At 36.3% G+C, this 17,903-nt stretch overlaps 4 protein-coding genes across 12 annotated transcripts in view; 3 read left to right on the top strand and 1 right to left on the bottom strand.

Annotated features, from left to right (window-relative positions):
• Window positions 1-320: 320 nt before the first annotated feature.
• Window positions 321-9,450, top strand: LOC142517825 (ribosome biogenesis protein BOP1 homolog). 5 transcript variants are annotated; one of them, XM_075620288.1, is made up of 18 exons: window positions 321-567; window positions 1,008-1,078; window positions 3,011-3,181; window positions 3,443-3,597; window positions 3,737-3,854; window positions 3,984-4,085; window positions 4,622-4,775; window positions 4,915-5,023; window positions 5,122-5,224; window positions 5,341-5,491; window positions 5,564-5,696; window positions 5,777-5,892; window positions 5,962-6,032; window positions 6,127-6,187; window positions 6,694-6,921; window positions 7,047-7,131; window positions 8,397-8,575; window positions 8,905-9,450. In XM_075620288.1, exons 1-18 carry the CDS (start codon window positions 381-383, stop codon window positions 8,988-8,990), a joined length of 2,280 nt encoding a protein of 759 aa, XP_075476403.1. In that variant the 5' UTR covers window positions 321-380; the 3' UTR covers window positions 8,991-9,450. The 5 variants fall into 5 exon arrangements, with proteins under 5 accessions (XP_075476403.1, XP_075476402.1, XP_075476401.1 ...); XM_075620287.1 differs by having other exon boundaries at window positions 322-581; window positions 1,010-1,078; window positions 5,777-5,883; XM_075620286.1 differs by having other exon boundaries at window positions 322-581; window positions 1,010-1,078.
• Window positions 9,451-9,904: 454 nt separating this feature from the next.
• Window positions 9,905-12,287, bottom strand: LOC142519157 (nifU-like protein 2, chloroplastic). The gene is made up of 4 exons (XM_075622091.1): window positions 12,042-12,287; window positions 11,846-11,933; window positions 10,886-11,196; window positions 9,905-10,394 (listed from the first exon to the last, which is right to left on the bottom strand). Exons 1-4 carry the CDS (start codon window positions 12,201-12,203, stop codon window positions 10,203-10,205), a joined length of 753 nt encoding a protein of 250 aa, XP_075478206.1. The 5' UTR covers window positions 12,204-12,287; the 3' UTR covers window positions 9,905-10,202.
• Window positions 12,288-12,794: 507 nt separating this feature from the next.
• Window positions 12,795-13,758, top strand: LOC142518735 (WEB family protein At1g75720-like). The gene has a single exon (XM_075621544.1). It carries the CDS (start codon window positions 12,918-12,920, stop codon window positions 13,569-13,571), a length of 654 nt encoding a protein of 217 aa, XP_075477659.1. The 5' UTR covers window positions 12,795-12,917; the 3' UTR covers window positions 13,572-13,758.
• A 737-nt stretch (window positions 13,759-14,495) lies between these two features.
• Window positions 14,496-17,903, top strand: part of LOC142517766 (DExH-box ATP-dependent RNA helicase DExH7, chloroplastic) — a 48,676-nt gene continuing 45,268 nt past the window's right edge. For 3 of the 5 annotated variants that reach the window (XM_075620201.1, XM_075620202.1, XM_075620200.1), the window contains exons 1-3: window positions 14,497-14,881; window positions 15,767-15,872; window positions 15,951-16,135. In XM_075620201.1, coding sequence (XP_075476316.1) covers window positions 14,609-14,881; window positions 15,767-15,872; window positions 15,951-16,135 — 564 coding nt within the window. In that variant the 5' untranslated portion in view covers window positions 14,497-14,608. Of the gene's footprint in view, window positions 14,988-15,766; window positions 15,873-15,950; window positions 16,136-17,903 lie in introns of all 5 variants that reach the window. The other 2 variants (XM_075620203.1, XM_075620204.1) reach the window with 2 other exon arrangements.

Genomic DNA, 17,903 nt, shown 5'->3' with positions numbered 1-17,903 from the left:
TTAATTAAGAGATATTTGTGATAATTAACATTGGTTTGTAGAATACATTTTTATCAATTTTCTTTCGCACAACATCCATCTACATAATATGTACTTTTGTAAGAAAATAAAACTCAATCTAATGGTGTTTTTTTTATCCAATATAAATATATTTTATTTATAAATAATTTAGATTTTGACCAACTACACGAAAATTATGAAAAATCTCCTTTATCTAACACCCAGGCCCGTTGTCATAAAATTGAGCCAACCCAATGTTGATGGCCCAAATCAAACAAATTTGGGCAAGCCCTTTGCTAAAACCTTTATTAGAACCCTACTCCTCCCCGGCTTCTTACCCTTCTTCATTCGCACACACCATACGAACTCAGACTCGCGGAATGGGGAAGAGGGAGCGAAAGGAAGCAATCGGCTCCTCCCAGAAGCCGAAGAATGAGAATGAAAGGAAGAAAATTGAAATTTTGAAAGATAAAAACATTGAAGGGACTCTAAGCAGAATAAAAGAAGCAGAAGAAACAGCAGCTGAAAGCTCCGACGATTCGCCTTTTGATTCGGGTTCTGATGATGGTGACGATGATGAGGTATTGTTCATGCTTCACAAATTGCTGCGGCGAAGTATTGCGGTCATTTTATTGTTGTTTCGTTTCTGACTGAGCTTCACGGAGCTTACTATTGTATGTTGCGAATATTCAATAATTGATTTTGAAAGGACCGTGATTCGAGTGATGATCATTCTTCCGAAGACAGTAATGCTGGAAGTCCCAGTTAGCTACAGTATTGAAATTTAAAGAAGCCTTCGATTTGATTATAAAAGAGCGAAAGTTTTGAATTAAATCGAAATTGTTGAACTAAATTGGTAATTATTAAGCTAGGCTATTGTGCTACTGAATATTACCTTTTAGTTCTGTTCCACTCATATGATATCCTGTGTGAAACTAAATTAAAGTTGATATTTCCATTTGTAAGCAATTACATTTTTTGCGATTGTGATTTGTTTTTATTTTCGTAGAGTCTACCCGAGGGTGAATTCACCGGAAGCGAATCTGTATCAGAGCTTAGCCTACTCTCTGAGGATGAGGTACATGGTAATTCCCTTGGTTTTGATTTGTATTTGCTTTCCTCCAAATCAATATTCTTCGTTGTTTACTTTGTGGTTTAAAATTCTAAAGTTAAATCTCGAGTCTTGGATATGTAAAAATTACCGTACAGTTGTTTTGAAACTTTCAGACGCAAAAGGATAATTTTGGCACCAACAGCTTGCAATTATCAGTGAACTTGCAAATTATGATGTCTTTTGCTGAACATTTTTGCTCCTCATTTGCATTATTTGTTTACAATAATTATGCAGCGTATGTGTTTAAAAAAACTTTAAAACTAAAACTTCTCTGTGTTCTCCACATGGAAGAACCTCGATTGAAACTCAATATAAACTCAAGATATATCTGTGCATATTCGTTCACACTCTTGTGTATTAGTGGACGACGTGTTCAATTGAGTGTACAATCTTTGTCACAATTTTTATGTTATCTGTTTCATGTTTCTCTTTCTTGGTTTTGTGTTTGGGGAATTATATTTTTTTCCCCTCAAGAAACAAATAAACATGTGGATCAGTGGATGTTTCACAGATAAAATCTTATTTTAAGTAGAAGAAAAAGGGGTTGTTTTAGTTAAAGATTCAAAAAAAAAAAATTCCTTGATGGTTATGATTGAAGAAGAATAAATGATATTGGTAAATAGATTTTGTTTTAATAAAATCATTCGTAATTCCTATTGCTAAAAAATAGATGCTGATGTTAAGATGTTTATAAATATTTTATATGAATTATTAATTGAAATGATCAATAACATGCTTATTTAGTCATAAAAAATCATAAGAAAATCTATTTAATGGAAGTATTAAAATAATTTAAAATTTTAAAATATAAAGTAAAAAGGCACAGTTATTGAATATTAAACTAAAAATGATAATAGCTATAATTCAAGTGCCAGGGTTTATTTCTGTGCTAGTTTTATTTTTGGTGTTAAATTGATTTTCATGAATTACAATAGTTTTTCAATTTCTAATTCGAGTTATATGAAAGGGGTGATTTTGTGAAAAAAAAATGACGAATACAAATACAGAAGACATTTTATATTATAAAAATAATAAATAGCCACATCCTAGAAATAAACACAAAGGAACATGTTTTTAGACATGTTTTTATTTATAATTTTTTCCAAAGTAGGTGCACCCTAACATAGCCACTCCCTTTTGTTTAATGTTCTGAAATTGGATAAATATATGTTTGTGTGCAAAATTTATTTCTGTTATTTGTCTGTTTGTCCCATCTCAATCGATTTTCATTTAGAGCCTATGGGTTGGTGAGTGGATAGTGAAGTTAGGAATTTCATAATTCAACTGCAAGTTTTACCTAGAGCTGTAAAGATGTAGAATAATTAGAAATTTCTGCTGCCTCTTTCTCTCTTCATCTTAGCTTTTATGTTCTTGCTTAGATTTCTCTCTCAGTTCTGTGATACTTCTTGCTAAATTTAATAAAGAATTGTACAAGTTTAGCGCAAAAAAGCTGCTGTACTTCCTTCTATACTCGAAAATCTTACTTTGAAATTTATGATCAGAACTCTTCTTTGCCTGCCTGCTGACTTTTAAACTTTTTACCTTTTTTTCTTTTCTTTTGCATAGGTGTCCCATTTAATAACGAGCTTTTTCTACCACAGGGTTTGAGGAATATGGATGTTTAATTTTATGTGAACGATACCCATTTCATCTCATGGTTATTCCTTATACAACAGTGTTAGACGTCTGTGTGATTAATTGTTGATTGAAAAATGTTCACTTAGTTGTTTGTACATTAATTTATGAAAAAAATTGTGACTTATCAGTTATAACAAATAAATAAGGATATGTTTGTGCAGATGCTGTGCCTTTTTGTTTAAAAGGCGAAGGGTTCATCTCTTTTTGTTTCATATTTTGGGTTTTATATTTATGTTGATCTGATTTTGGTAATGACAGGAAGATATTTACTCCGGTGATGGTGACAATCCTAGGGCTGGTAGTGATGATGATGGCCATGGAAGTGGAGGTAGTGCCAGTGACGATGACAATAATGATGGTGAAGGCAAGCTTGATGAAAGCGAAGACTCCCGTGAAGTGCTTGAAGAGAGTGATTCGTCAGAAGACGAGGTTGATTTCATAATTTAGTTTTATACTTCTTGGTCAGTTTAGACGAACTTTCATGTGTGCTAGATAAAACCAATTTACTTGCATCCTCTCATTCATTTAACATCTTTCGGTTATTTGTTGTCTTTTTCAATTGACTTATTGACATGGTTAATGATTGTATATAGAGTGTGAATTGCGTCATTTTACTTGTTATTTTTCTTTGCTGTATAAATATTTTTAGTTGTTGAACGCTGTTTCCTTTTCTTTTCTGGACAAAATCAGGTTGCGCCTCGTAACACTATTGGAGATGTTCCACTGAAATGGTACAAGGATGAGGAACATATTGGATACGATCTATCTGGAAAGAAGATCAAGAAAAAGGAGAGACAAAGTAAATTGGATTCCTTTCTTGCAAGTGCTGATGACTCAAAGAATTGGTGGGTTAATAACTTTAAATAAGTTTATTATTTGTATCGGATTTTATTATTATTCATTTGATTGTGTATGGAAGATTTACTTGTTTGGATTGCTGATGCTTGATCAACTTTCAACTGATACTTTGGTTTTTGTGTTCAGGCGTAAGATATATGATGAATATAATGACGAAGAAGTGGAATTGACGAAAGCGGAGACCAAACTTGTTAGCAGATTATTAAAAGGAAAGGCACCACATGCGGAGTTTGATCCATATGCTGTGCGTCCTTGCCCCATTTTATAATTTTTATATTTATATTATTTTTGGACTTGCCAATCTTCTGTAGATTATGCATTAATTTCTCTCTTTACCAAGAGAAACTTCTTATGGTTATTCTCTTTGCCGCAGCCTTATGTGGATTGGTTTGCTTGGGACGGTGCTAAGCATCCACTCTCTAACGCACCAGAACCAAAGAGGCGTTTCATTGCTTCCAAGTGGGAAAGTAACATGGTAATTAGCGATGGAATTTGCTGCTGTATCATAATATAAATATCATGTCTCTGGCTGAATTTTTTCGCGTTTCCCTTTTTTTATATGAACTATTGGCCAGATGGTAACAAATTAATCTTTTGCACGTGCCTGTCCCTCTATTATTTGCTAATTCTTTGGCTTGTTTAATGAATTTCTGATGTGGAATGGGATCAAATACACGGTGAGATGATAAGGCTGTAGTTGGTTTATCTTGTAATGATTTTTTCCTATTTCATTTTTGAAGTTTTTTCCCCCAAATATCTTTACAAAAATTAAAACACCCTTTCATTTCAAATGACATTTATGATACAAGCAGTAATTACCCAATCAGTTTTTTATTTATTCAAATGGTTTTAGATGGTCATATGTTTTCTCTTCGCTTAGGTTTAATATCCTAATCTGTGGACATGCTCAGTGGGTATTTTAGAGTGACAGATGAAGTTCATAAGTTGAGACCTCAGTGGAACTGTGGCATTTATGCTTAAGTTGACTCCATCATTTTTTTGAACTTACAGGTTCTACGGTATGTCCGTGCCATTCGGAAGGGATTGATTAAATTTGATGACAAACCTAAGGAAGAGCCTCGGTTTTATGCTTTGTGGGATGATGATTCCACTGCTGACAGACAGGGATTGGCTTATATACCTGCGCCAAAACCTAAATTGCCAGGTATATCTCTGATAGATATGGCCTGGGATATGAAAAATCTGACATTCTTATTAGTTTATTGCATGTTTAAAAATTTACATCTTTTTCCTAATTATCATTTAGATATATATTTTTGATCTAATCAAAATTATTATTTCAGGTCACGATGAATCATATAATCCCTCTCTTGAATACATTCCAACACAAGAAGAAGTAAATTCTTACCAGCTTATGTTTGAGGAAGACCGACCTAAATATATTCCTAAACAGTATTCTTCATTTCAATTATTTTTCTTTTATTTGTATCCCTTTACTTTTATGTTTTCTGTGTTAGAAATTTTAAATTATTGTTTGCATGAAAATTTAGGTTCAAGTCCTTGAGAGGGGTTCCCGCATATGAAAAAGCTGTCCAAGAAACTTTTGATCGTTGTTTGGATCTTTATTTATGCCCACGAGTTCGCAAAAAACGTGTATGTATGCAAAGAATGTTTTTTCAAAATTCTTTAGACTGATTCTTTCTTTGGTTTAAAATCTTAGCAAACAACCTCTAGTTTATAGCAACTTACTTTGCGGTCAATTTTTTCAGATTAATATCGATCCCGAGTCCTTGAAACCAAAGTTGCCTAGCCGGAAAGACCTTAAACCTTATCCAACAACACGTTATCTTGAGTACAAGGGACACAGGGGTCCTGTCACGTCCATTTCTACAGAACCAACGGGACAATGGATTGCTTCTGGTTTGTCATTTTCTTGTTCAAACTTTAAGAATGCACAAGATACATGGTGTATCCTAAGTTGTCAGCATGCAGGTTCTAAGGATGGAACTGTTCGTATTTGGGAAGTTGAAACTGGAAGGTGTCTTCGGATCTGGGATCTAGGTGATGCAATCGAGGAAGTTGCATTGAATCCTCTGCCTGCTCTTTCTATATTAGCAGTGGCAGTGTAAGAGCAATAAATGAGATTTTAGTTTCATTGATTTTAAATGTTTGTTTCTGTATTTATGAGTTCCTGATGTTTTATAGGGGACACGACGTATTTCTCTTGGACACCAGAGTAGGAAACGATGAAGAACAGGAAAATACCGAAGAGCTTCTCCATTTTGAGCCCCAAGAAACAACTAATAATAATGGTCTGTCGAGTAAGAAACTTTGTTTTTTATGCAACCTTACAATTTTGACATTCACATTTTGTTCTTGTTCTTTCCCAGATATAAGTGCATCCATTGTTGACTGGTGTCAAGATGATAAGCATGGCGGAATCAGGTTGAAGCACTTTAAGGTAATTCACGTGTTATATTGTTCTGACATTCAACTTAGATTTGGATAATGAAATTGTGGTTAATATTCTTTAAATCAAATGCTGTGGATTGTAGGCTGTGAGCAAAGTGGAATGGCATCGCAAAGGAGACTATTTGTCCACACTCGCGCCATCTGATATCCTTTTTCTAACTATGATTTTTTTAGTACATCTTACTGACCAATTTTTTATTAACTAAAATCTTCCTGTCCTTTCTCCTTGTTTGGTCATGATGTAAAACTGTTTGTTGGCCTTCAATATTTTGATGGCATACTCTGGTAAGGCTTCATTTCACTGTGTCGGGTGTGGCAAGTATCTTGATGTGAAGGGGTGGAACTAAAATTATGGAATGCTGTCTCCAAAGGAAGCCTTCAGTTCCTCAGGAAAAATTATAATTACAAATTCAAATGCCAGTAATCACCTTATTGAAGGGAATGGCTGCAGTGGTGTGGAGGAAATATGCACTCTGAAGAAGTTTCTTGGTTGCATTCTGCAGCAAGTTGGCAATGCATCCTTAGTGAGCTAGTTGCTTCTTGAATTTGGATTTTTCTGTTCTTTTGGGGATTTGAGATAATGATGTAACTGTGAATATATAAATATATATTTCACTTTTGGCCATAATAATTTCTTAACTTATTTGAACGTGAATCAAGATCAGTATTGATTCACCAGCTGTCCAAAAAACTTACTCAACGAATCCCATTCAAGACAAAAGGAATTCCAGTGTCAACTGCTTTTCATCCAACTCGATCTATAATTTTTACTGCAACAAAGAAGAATGTGCGTGTGTATGATCTGTTAAAGCAAAAACTTGTTAAAAAGCTTGATGCTGGAGTCCGTGAAATTTCTTCCATTTCTATCCACCCTGCTGGTACATCCTTATCTCCTTCTCATTCTTTACATTGTGAATGCTTTTCGGCTTGCAACATCGTTGATGCATTGTATGGGACTAGAGTTTAGGGTACAATTTTAACATTTGTTTCTCATGGTTTGCAGGTGATAATGTCATTGTGGGAAGTAAAGATGGAAAATTGTGCTGGTTTGACATGGACCTTTCATCTCGACCTTACAAAGTTCTCAAGTATGTAGCTCCATAAATTAATATTCTTAAAATTTAGTAAGAATTTCATGAAAGTTAGTTTGAACTTGTTTAAAGAGTTGAAGTTTTTATTGATACTCTTGAAGTTCTTGTGATAATATTGATTGATATCAACTCGTGGAGTTATCTACCTGGCTATAAAAACGGTAATTTAAAGTATTGTTAATTAAAATTCCACACTAAATCAAAACAACGTGGTAGTAAATCAAAACAATGTGGTAATACACTATTATTACTATCTTCTGGCTTTAGGTTGTAAAAGCAGAAAAACGTAAAATATTTAAAGTTGACAGGTTTATGTGTTACCCTTAGTTAATATTTTTACCTGTATGGCACATATATTCAGTCATTGTTATGGAGATTGGGATTTTTACAAAGGGCCTTGTAAAGTTTTATCTTAGTGCATGTTTAGCTGCAAGTTACCATTATGCCTTTTATCTCTCAAGATTTAGATAATAGTTATTAGAGGTGCAAGGCGAGGCACGTGTCTTGTTGAAGCAAGTCACACTATTAATTTTAAAAAAACCTATTTATGTACTATATCATTATATGACAAAAATGTTGTTATTGAAATAATTAAGCTTTTCAGAAGTCTAATTCATCGATAAAAATGATTCATTGTTTGTTGATGATTTGGAGACCCTTCGTTGTCCTTGTTGCGCTTTTTATTCTTCAGGTTGCTTGCTGATGTGGGGCTTTGAATTTTTATTTTTTTTAGTTTTTCATAACATAATAGAAGGTAACTGGCCTTTGTCGTTGATGTCCTGCCTCTTATTTTTTAGGGTTTATGATGACTTCTTTTTTCTAAACCAGCTTTGGCTCTAAGCTTTGCAGCCATTTTTTGTTAAAAAATAGAGAAACTGGGCTGGTGAAATATAGAATCATGCTTTTTGTTGCCTCAGGAAAGCCGTGCGCCTCTTGCAAGGTCGGCGCCTGGGTAACAGTTGGGTGCGCCTGGCTGGATTTAAGTCTGGGCTCGCCGCTTGCAAGGTCGGCGCCTAGGGTGCGCCTAGGCGTACACTTTTTACAACTATGATTTAGTTCATTTAGGTCACTGGCCAAAATCCTTACTTTGTTCTGTGAAAGCCGGAACCTAAGAAAGGTGTCTTTATTCACTTACTCCTTTGATTCCATTTTTTTACCCTTTATAGAAAGAAGCCAGAATGAGAATTTAAACTATTTCCCAATGTACTCTCGAAGTTGTGGGTAGAGTCTTCTACCATTATAGCATTGGCCTAAATTTGCAGGTGTCATTCAAAGGACATTACTGGGGTGGCTTACCATCGGTCCTACCCTTTATTTGCCTCATGCTCTGATGATTGCACCGCATATGTATTTCATGGAATGGTTTATTCAGATCTGAATCAGAATCCATTAATTGTCCCCTTAGAGATTCTTCGAGGGCATGCCAGTGCTGATGGAAGAGGTAACTAATTTTTTAAATCTGCTGCTTTGTTTTTTTGCTGTAATATAAGAACTAGTTTCTTTTCTGAATCAATCCTACATAATGTTGGCCCCTATAATTAGGCAACCCTTAGCTTTACCCCAATTCATATATACATCATGTTGGCTGATCACAGTCAGTATTCTGAAATATATGGGTATGCCTCGGACAAAATTCAGCATGATTTGTAATTAGCCCACGAGATGTACTCACCCTTTGCGGTGTTAGAAAATTTGTTTCCATACATAATTTGTGATTGGTATTAGAATATTTATTTTTTCTTGAACAACTTGTGGTTGTCACTTTTGCAGGTGTCTTGGACTGCAAGTTCCATCCAAGGCAACCTTGGTTGTTTACTGCAGGGGCGGATTCTTTGATCAAGCTCTACTGTCACTAAACACCACACGTGAAAGCAGTCTAGATAGATTGTCCGTCTAAATTGTGTACCATCACTTGTTTTTTGAGTATAGATGGGTGAGATGTTTTAAGTTGACGAACACTCGTGACAAAAGATCTTAGAATGTGTTAAAATGAGGGTTGAAAATCTAGGAAAATGTCTATGCCAGAGCATTTTTTGCTACTCGAGTCCTTGTCATTTATCAGGCCGCTTGAGTTTCCCTGCAGGGGAATCTTGCCAAACATATTCCGGTACGATCATGTGTTTCGATTTACATTATTTGATTCCAGATTTTATTCGCTCATCTCCCTTGGAAATGTAAAATGCTTTTGCCGACCAGTTTTCCCCTCAGTTGGAATCGACTATTCTTGTAGACAACTTTGTCATCCGAATTATTTGCGATCTCGTTAACCACATTTTTACTGGAATTATTTGAACTATGAGTTTCTGTTTAGTGATATGACTTGTGAGTTGTGACTGCTTGCCAAGTTATCAACTCAAGAGTACTTGGCGGTTACTATCAAATGACCGTTCCTTGATTAAAGAAAGGTCTGGAATTCAAACATCGAATTGGATTAAATTTTTTTTAAAAGAAAGAAAGCATAAGTATTGATCCAGAACGATGCCTCTTATTTTTCTTTTTTGTATTTTTGGGGGTCTCGATGTTTGATAATAGTCGTGTTACTAGATTTTTTTGTACGTATGGAATACCATTTCGGAATCCAACTTTTTCACTTGGCGTTTACGTAACAGAATCAGTAATGGCAAGATTCATTCTCCAATAAGTACCGGAAAAGAACAAACCACTCCTGCGTTGTTAAAAAGACAGGTAACGAAAAGAAAGGCTGCCGAGAGTCGATAACTTACGTAAGTAACCAAGTATACGCTCAGACAAAAATAAAAAATAAAAATTCAAGAATCAAAATGTAAGAGTTGCGTCGTTCGCCATTTTTACTACAGTTGAAAAACAAGATCCAAACTTGCGAATCACCTGTTGAATATGTTTATTTAAGCACAAATTCCTGATGTAAGTAATGGCATGATGTATACATGTACAGTGCAGCATTTAACCAATTGTGCTGCATCAAAATCGTACAACTCAGACGTATGATTCTTATATAAAAGATTAACCTTCCGGTCAGCATCCATCCCAGAATGAAATCTATGGGTCTTGAGAGATACTTGGCTTAAAGAGATCTTCGAGTGATTGATTTACGACAAAAGTTGAACAGCTGCAATGGCAGGAATTTTTTCTCGAAGTTTCTGAGTCACAGCCACGCGAACGGTCATGACACCAGCTGCAGGACCAGTAATTCGTACCTTAATTATCGGTTCATCAATGGCAACTAGCTCCAAATCTCCGCCCGCTGCCCCAATGAGGTACGGTCTTATTTCTTCAAGTACCTGTAGAAAGTTTGTCACAATGTACAAAATTAGGTCAATCATTTCTCTTGCATGTCGATCAAAATAGATGGTACGAGGAAACATGGAATCAACTCTCAAGAGGAAGATTCTGGAATTAATGTCATAAAAAACTGCTATTTATTCAAAATTATGAAGCATGTACGAAACCCCTAGTGGATTTAATAGTCAAATAAGAAAACATGGTAAATTAACATTGCACAAGGCATGTGCAAGGACATCATTTGCATTGTTGTATTACCATAAAAATCACTCATCACACCCAAGATCTAAGAATAACTAAGAGCATATTCATGTGATAAAATTCAACCAAAGAAGATGAAATTATAGTGAGCTTGACAAATAATGTAAAAAACAGAGAGTCGAAATTCAGTAAAAATTAAATTAATATCACCAAAGCATTTCTTAGTAGCTGAAAAATAACTCAACAACAAACATCTAAGGATATAGAGCACAAAAAACAAGAATTTTACCTTCTCTATGTTTTCTTCATTCAACTCAAGGCCAGTTTCTTTATCAGGTAATGCCTCAACAGCAACTACTTCAGGAATCTTTTCCATAAGCCGACGCTCAATGCCCATTTTCATCGTCATTGTAGAACTAGGACATGAACCACACGCACCTTGTAATTTCAGTTTTACGACATTTCCATCAATTTCATGTAATGCAACATTGCCTCCATCAGCTATGAGGTAAGGTCTGATTTCATCTAACACACTCTCGACATTATCGGACGTGAGTGGTAGTTCCACGGCTGATTCAGGAATGGCAACTGCTTTTACACCTGCGCGAAATATACAACTCCGGAACTTTAACTGGACAGTCAGCAGGCAAAGCAACAGTTTCAGCAGAGTGGGTGTCTGCCAACCCCACCCTACTTGATGCACACAACTGCTAAGATGCAGAAAGTACTAGTGTACATTTATACAACTCAATAGAATATCTTACAGAGCAACAAGGGATCAACTAAGAAAGTCATCAAAACATCAACTACCAGAAGCAGGATATAAGTTTGCATATAGTGCCAGTCATGCACAAACAAAGCGGGTGATTTCATCATCAGGTACCTAAAAGAACCTTAACTCAACAATTTTTTTCCCTATATGACAGTTCTTTTGGTGGAACGATACAATATAATATAATCTGAAAGCATAACTACTTCCACCTAATTGATCGAATGCAGATACAAAATTTTTTTTCTAAAAAACCCATGCCCCAATCAGTTCGTGTGTGTATCAACTATATACAAATCAATTTCCAATTTCTAGTCAAACGGGGAACTAATACTGTAGCTAAATTAATTTGACCATAACAAACTTGACTAATTTTATAATTCACTTCCCATAATCAATCATCTAATTTATGATCAGCGAAGTCAACAATTCCAAGCAACCGATGCTCCTACAGTAATCAAAGAAAGCAAAAACACTCACCAATCTTCCTCAAACCACCCGCTGACGCCCGCCGTACCTGATTGAGCCTCCCCGAAAGCGGGACTCGAGACCCGAAGAAACTCGAAATCTGCAAAATCAAATCAACCACCATCACCTCAGTAAAAAAGTTCGAAAACAACCCATACCGATTCATCGGAAATATAAATCACAAAAAAATAGAAAGTAACAAGCTGACCTCTGCTGGCGGCGGGACAGGGCCACGAAATAGAACAGTGGCGGCGGCGGCGGTTGTCGTGGACGAAGATGCTGACGAGGAGGAGGAGGAGGTCTCTAAGGTTTGATGGAGCCTGGAATGGATCGAACAGAGGGGAGGATTCATGGCCATGGCTGCGTGCATCGCGAATCGATATGCTGTCGAAATTTCTGACTCTTCTTTGGTTTCTTTGTCAGAATTATTATATTATAATTGTTTCTGGTAGTTTTGGCATCTGGCTTGTGCTTGTGTATGACACACACATATTAAAATGCTTATTTAAATAGCATAGTTTTTATTTATTTATTATTATTGTTTATTACAATTTAAAGCATTTTATTTTTTTATAAAAAAAAAAAATAGCATTTTATATTCACATGTCAACAAACCGAAAGATCTCTGATTTAAATCTATAAAAAATTATTATTTTTACGTCAAAATATAAATTTTCACCGTAAAAATATAATTTTTTTAGTTATGTTTTAAGAAACGATTGTAATATATATGCTGATTTGATTTTAATATAAAATGTTGGATTGATCATCTCGGCGACGTCCCCCAGCAGCCAAACTGATTACTATTTTCAAAAAGTGTGATTGAAGGAATTTTAACCACTTTAACATTGATGGTCTCACATGATATACTTGGGTGGTTGAGTAGTCTGCTTCATACAACTCCTATGAAATATTTTATTTGCTTGACCTTCAAATCACTGTATCTCATTTCTCACCAGCCAACACTTCCTATACCATAGAAGCCCCTCCAAATTTGTCTGTCTTACAAGCAAAGAAAACTTCCTTCACATTATTCCTATATTAACCTGATGGGTCATTTGTTTGTCTTCAACTATAGAGACATATGGAAGAATTCTACAACGTCGACGAAAATCTTGTCGATTATCGCTCCAACGTGGACAGTTCGCGGCCTTTTCGCTCTGTTAAGGAGGCAGTGGCAGTGTTTGGGGAGCGGTTCTTGGTAGGAGAGGTTTACTCCTCCAAGAAGCCATTCTCTTTCCCTGAGAAAGAAGCACCGTTTTTTACGCCAGGTCAGAAAGTATACGAAGAAACATGGACTAGACACTCGTCCCCTAGTTACGGCCAAAACATGACTCTCTCGGACACCGTGAAGAAGCTTGAGGTGGAACTGGAGGAGACGAAGGCGGAGCTTAAGTTGCTCAAGGAAAAAGAATCCGACACGGAGGTGGCATTGGCGATGTTGAATGCTGAGCTCCATCAGAGTATGTCGAAGCTGGCACCAGTGGACTTGGTTCGAGGTGTAGGGGATGTGATCACAAGGGGTGATCAAGAGGAGAAGAGGGAAAGAAGAACAAGTTCACAAAGTTTGAGACAGATTTTGAATGTGGGGCAGAATGAAGGCTTGTTTTGGGGAAAGAAAGTTGTGAAAAAGAAGCCTATCATCCCTTTTGTTGGAGGTCTTTTCTCTGGCAAAAAAAGGACATCAAAGAGCATGTATAGCTCTCTTCATTCATCTTCTCATTTGCATTGGAACTGAAAACAAGTCTATGCTTTGTTTTGATGTGTATTTTTCCTGCTGTTTCTTTGATTTGTATGCTTAGTTTCTTTTCGTATAATTTATTTTCCTGTATAATAAGTATTTGGTTTTCTTGAATCTTGGAAAGTTTGAACAAACTACAAAGGTTGTGTCATGTGATCAAATAATAGTGCCATCAATCTATAATTATTTGTGCACGATTTTTTCTCTTAATTTTAATCATTTTTTTTTATTGAAATGATGATGTGAACTAGGGATGTAATCGAGTCGAGTTGAGCCGAACTCTTGAATGTTTGAGCTTGGTTCGTTTATAATCGAGCCGAGCTCGAGCTTTATTTAACGAATATATGCATGATTCACGAGCTTATTCAAGCCTTTATCGAGCCTAAACAAGCTTAATAAATTATGAATTATACATTTAAATTTTCATTAAATTAATTAAAAAGTAAATTATATATTTAAAGAAAAATATATTATTCTTATTAAATTTTGTAAATTTATTATAATAAATAAATTTAATAGATTTTTCTATATATTTCATAAATAATATGCAAAATCAATAAATCACATATCAAAACTATTAATTTTTCATCTAAAAGATTACTTACCAACGAACATGTTCACGAGCTAACGAGCCGAATACTGTAAAGCATGAATTTGGTTTGTTTATCTTAACGAGCCTCATTAAACGAGCTCAAACGAGCTTTTATCGAATCGAGCTTCGAATAGCTCACAAACGGTTTGGTTCGTTTACCTCCCTAACGTGAATTAATATATCGAAAACAAGAACAAAAATAAAAAATTTATAAATTACAAGATTAAAAATTTAATTTTATGCGGATGAGGAAATAAAATTTCGGGCTTTAGATTCTTTGGATCCTCATCTGTGAATAATTGAGCCAGCCCAATCTAAATGGGCGTTGTATGTGGGCCGTTGTAACAAAACAGCCCAATCCGTGGACGTGAACTACGGCGACCGGCTGCTACATAAACCGTAGTCGGACCACGCTTCCGCCGGGAAAGAATCATACGCATCGATGGCACCAAAGAAAAAACATCAAAACCAGAAAACGTCATCAAAGGGGAAGCCTACTCCATCCGCTGGTCCGAAGCTCCAGCTGTCGACGGAGAACGAGAACCGCCTCCGACGCCTCCTCATAAACTCTGGCCGCTCATCGCCTTCTCCAGCGCCGGTAGAAGACCATCTCTCTAAAGAAAAGAAGGCGAAAAGGCTCCATTTGATATACGAGAAGCTGTCATGTGAGGGTTTTAAAGATGATCAGATTGAACTTGCTCTCTCCAGTCTCAAGGTTGGTGTAGTGCCTAGTGCTTACCCAGAACCATAAATTCCTATTTCAATTTTTACGGAATCCGGTTGGAACAGTACGTTGCGTGTCCAGATATTACGCATGCAAAGTATGAACTTATTCTAAATAAAACTCTTTCTCTTGTTGTCCCTGGAATGTAGCTGCGCTTGATGTCCCGACATCTTAGGGGGGAGCGTACCAGCACTTTTAAAGCTTTTCTTCTTGCATTCTATGTTATTTGGTGGTATAATTTTCAGAAAGAATTGGTTTTCAATCATGAAGATCAACTGTCAAATGTACATAGTAGAATAATTACTAGCTTCCTTTTGTTTTATTTTTGAATTAAAGTTCTTCGAGTAAAACATGCCACACTTCGATGGAGAGCCATTGCACTAAAATTGAAATGCTTTCTTGTAGACAATACATATCCTATTTTGCAATTCGTCTTGGTTACTTCTCCTGAGAGTGATACTTAGATACTCCGGAGTCCGGAGTGATTGCTACCTAGCTTGTGCCAAAGGTAGTTATTAACTTGCTTCTTCTGGTACTGAGTCCTAGGAAAACCCCACCAAGATGTCTTGATTAATAAATTATCAGAAATCAGAACAAGCATTTGCCTACGTATTTGATGCTTACGGCTTCAAGCTTTGTGGACTGCCAATTGTTTTGATAAGTAGGCAAATACTTATATTAGGTGTTGTGATTCTCCATGGTGGTTCCTTGACTTAGCCTTGACTTCCTTCTAAGTTAATTACCATGAGAGTTATTCTTTGCTACAGGTGATTAATTATGATTGTAGTATTTATATTGCAATTAGGGGTCAAAACCTTTTCCCTTGCGGATTTTGATATCTGAACATTTTCTTCGTGTCTTGTCTACATTAATCAGGAGAGTGCAACATATGAGTCTGCTTTAGACTGGTTGTGCTTAAATATTCCTGGGAATGAGCTCCCACTGAGGTTTTCTAGTGGCACTTCTTCGCACCCAAGTAGAGGTACTGGTAATTACATAGATTGTTGATTAATTCTGATCTCCTATTGTGCACAACCGTCTCAACGAACATTCTGAGCAGGTTCAGTTGGAGTGGTTTCCACCGCTCGTGATGATTGGGTTTCATCGATGGAGTCACCAGAATTTATAGCTGATGAAGCTTTAGAAGTCGTTAAAATTAAGGGACGAAAAGGTGATGAAACGCTGGAGTCCTTTCAGCATTCGCAAGCAGATTGGATTCGTCAGTATATGGAACTACATGAAGAGGTATCTGCATAGCATGCCAAGGATGAGTCACTACCAAAAGACTTTTCAGATTATTTGTTTTGAAAATTTTGCATCATGTTAATCTTATTACTTTGGATAAGAAACTATCAATGTAAAAATCAAAGATCTAAAATGCACGTGGATTTACATAAGCTGGGGACATGTGAAAGATGAAATGCTCGCACATACATTGTGCCAAAGGTGTTGGCCTCTTTTTATTGGAAATTCTTGCCTTATCCAGCCTTTCACAGTCCATCATACATTTTACAAAAATAATAATTACAATAAATTTATTTGTTTTTACCCCTGTTTCATTATGTCTTTATCTTTGAATTTGGGGATTTTAATTCTACAGCAAGCAAACAAATTTTTTTTTTTTTGATAGGAAACTAAATTTATTATAATATTATGAAATTACAATATGAGCGTGGATGAGCATTCCACGACAACAGTACAGCTACATCAACTCGAAAGTACCCCGGCGTTACAAGGAAACACAAATTTCATGACCAAATAAATTTGAAGTCCCTCAATAAATCTGAAATGCACAAGTGGTCGAACTTTTGCAAGGTAGTTGTCCAAGTTGCGACTCTGAATTTGATGTTTTCCCATAGTTTGTCAACAGATTCTGCTTTTTCTTCAAAAATTCTTCGATTTCTCTCCAACCATATCGACCAATATATGCCGTGAACGATCATGTACCAGAAATCGCTGTATTTTTTGTTGAATGAGCCTCCTGAATTCCAATGAAAGAGATCTTTAGCATGCCGCGGCATAACCCATTGTATCCCCAGCTCGTTGCAAACTTTAGCCCAAATCGTTGTAGAGAAGGAGCAGTGTAGAAGTATATGATCCTGATTCTCCTCGTGCTGTCGACATAAGCAACACCACTGCGGTCTTAAAACACAAGTCTTCCACCTTCTTTGCACTGAATCACACGTAGGCAACTTCCCCAAGGCGACGATCCACGAGAAAATCTTAATCTTGTGTGGGACATGAACTTTCCAAATGGTATTAAAGAAATCGAACAACGGAAAGGTGGAAATAGGGAAGAAGGAGCAATAAAAAGAGCTAACAGAGAACAAACCTGAAGGGTCCCCCCTCCAAACTCTAACATCCTCAGTACCCCTATCCAGTCTGACCCTCTCTAATACTCGAAGCAAGTTAGTGAACTCTAGAACCTCAACCTCACTAAGATCTCTTCTAAATCTGACATCCCAAATGGTCGAAAGACTATCCCCACTATTGACAACATCAATGAAATGACGAATGGGTTCATTGGTAGAAGTACAAATACGAAACAAAGATGGAAATCTTAATTTAAATGACGTATCTCCCTCCCAGACATCCTCCCAGAACCGAATGATATTCCCCTGTTTAGGCACTCCCCTGATAAGTTGATGAAAAGCCAGGTAAAACCGAGAAATACACTTCCAAGGACTTCTAAATGTCGCCTTCTCCGCCAACCCCAAGTCCCACTTGTTTTCCTGTATGCCATATAAACTCTGAATAATTTTTTTCCACAAAGACCCCGTTTCCACTGAACTTCTCCACCACCATTTGCCAAGAAGAGCCTTATTCCTGAGAGTAACATTCCCCAATCCCAACCCTCCTTTTTCCTTTGGTTTACACACTTGTTTCCATCCGACGACATGACAATGCTTTTCCCCGTCACCACCATCCCACAAAAATTCTCTCATGATTTTTTCCATTTTACTGGCAACATTTACCGGCACATTGAAAAGGGACATGAAATAGGACGGCATCG

The sequence above is a fragment of the Primulina tabacum genome, chromosome 11 (genome assembly GCF_025594145.1).
Source record: "Primulina tabacum isolate GXHZ01 chromosome 11, ASM2559414v2, whole genome shotgun sequence".
NCBI classification, from domain to species: Eukaryota; Viridiplantae; Streptophyta; class Magnoliopsida; order Lamiales; family Gesneriaceae; genus Primulina; species Primulina tabacum.
The sequence above is the reverse complement of the archived record's forward strand: the minus strand, read 5'-3'. Positions and strand labels throughout refer to the sequence as shown.

What these genes read in the sequence shown, in the direction of transcription:
- LOC142517825 (XM_075620286.1), top strand. Translation starts at nt 381, where the DNA reads ATGGGGAAGAGGGAGCGAAAGGAAGCAATCGGCTCCTCCCAGAAGCCG. An exon ending in CCTAAATATATTCCTAAACA is followed by an intron (nt 5,024 to 5,121) that starts GTATTCTTCATT and finishes ATGAAAATTTAG; the next exon opens with GTTCAAGTCCTTGAGAGGGG. An exon ending in CACGAGTTCGCAAAAAACGT is followed by an intron (nt 5,225 to 5,340) that starts GTATGTATGCAA and finishes CAATTTTTTCAG; the next exon opens with ATTAATATCGATCCCGAGTC.
- LOC142519157 (XM_075622091.1), bottom strand. Translation starts at nt 12,203, where the DNA reads ATGCACGCAGCCATGGCCATGAATCCTCCCCTCTGTTCGATCCATTCC. An exon ending in GGGTGGTTTGAGGAAGATTG is followed by an intron (nt 11,197 to 11,845) that starts GTGAGTGTTTTT and finishes TATTTCGCGCAG; the next exon opens with GTGTAAAAGCAGTTGCCATT. An exon ending in ATGAAGAAAACATAGAGAAG is followed by an intron (nt 10,395 to 10,885) that starts GTAAAATTCTTG and finishes AACTTTCTACAG; the next exon opens with GTACTTGAAGAAATAAGACC.
- LOC142518735 (XM_075621544.1), top strand. Translation starts at nt 12,918, where the DNA reads ATGGAAGAATTCTACAACGTCGACGAAAATCTTGTCGATTATCGCTCC.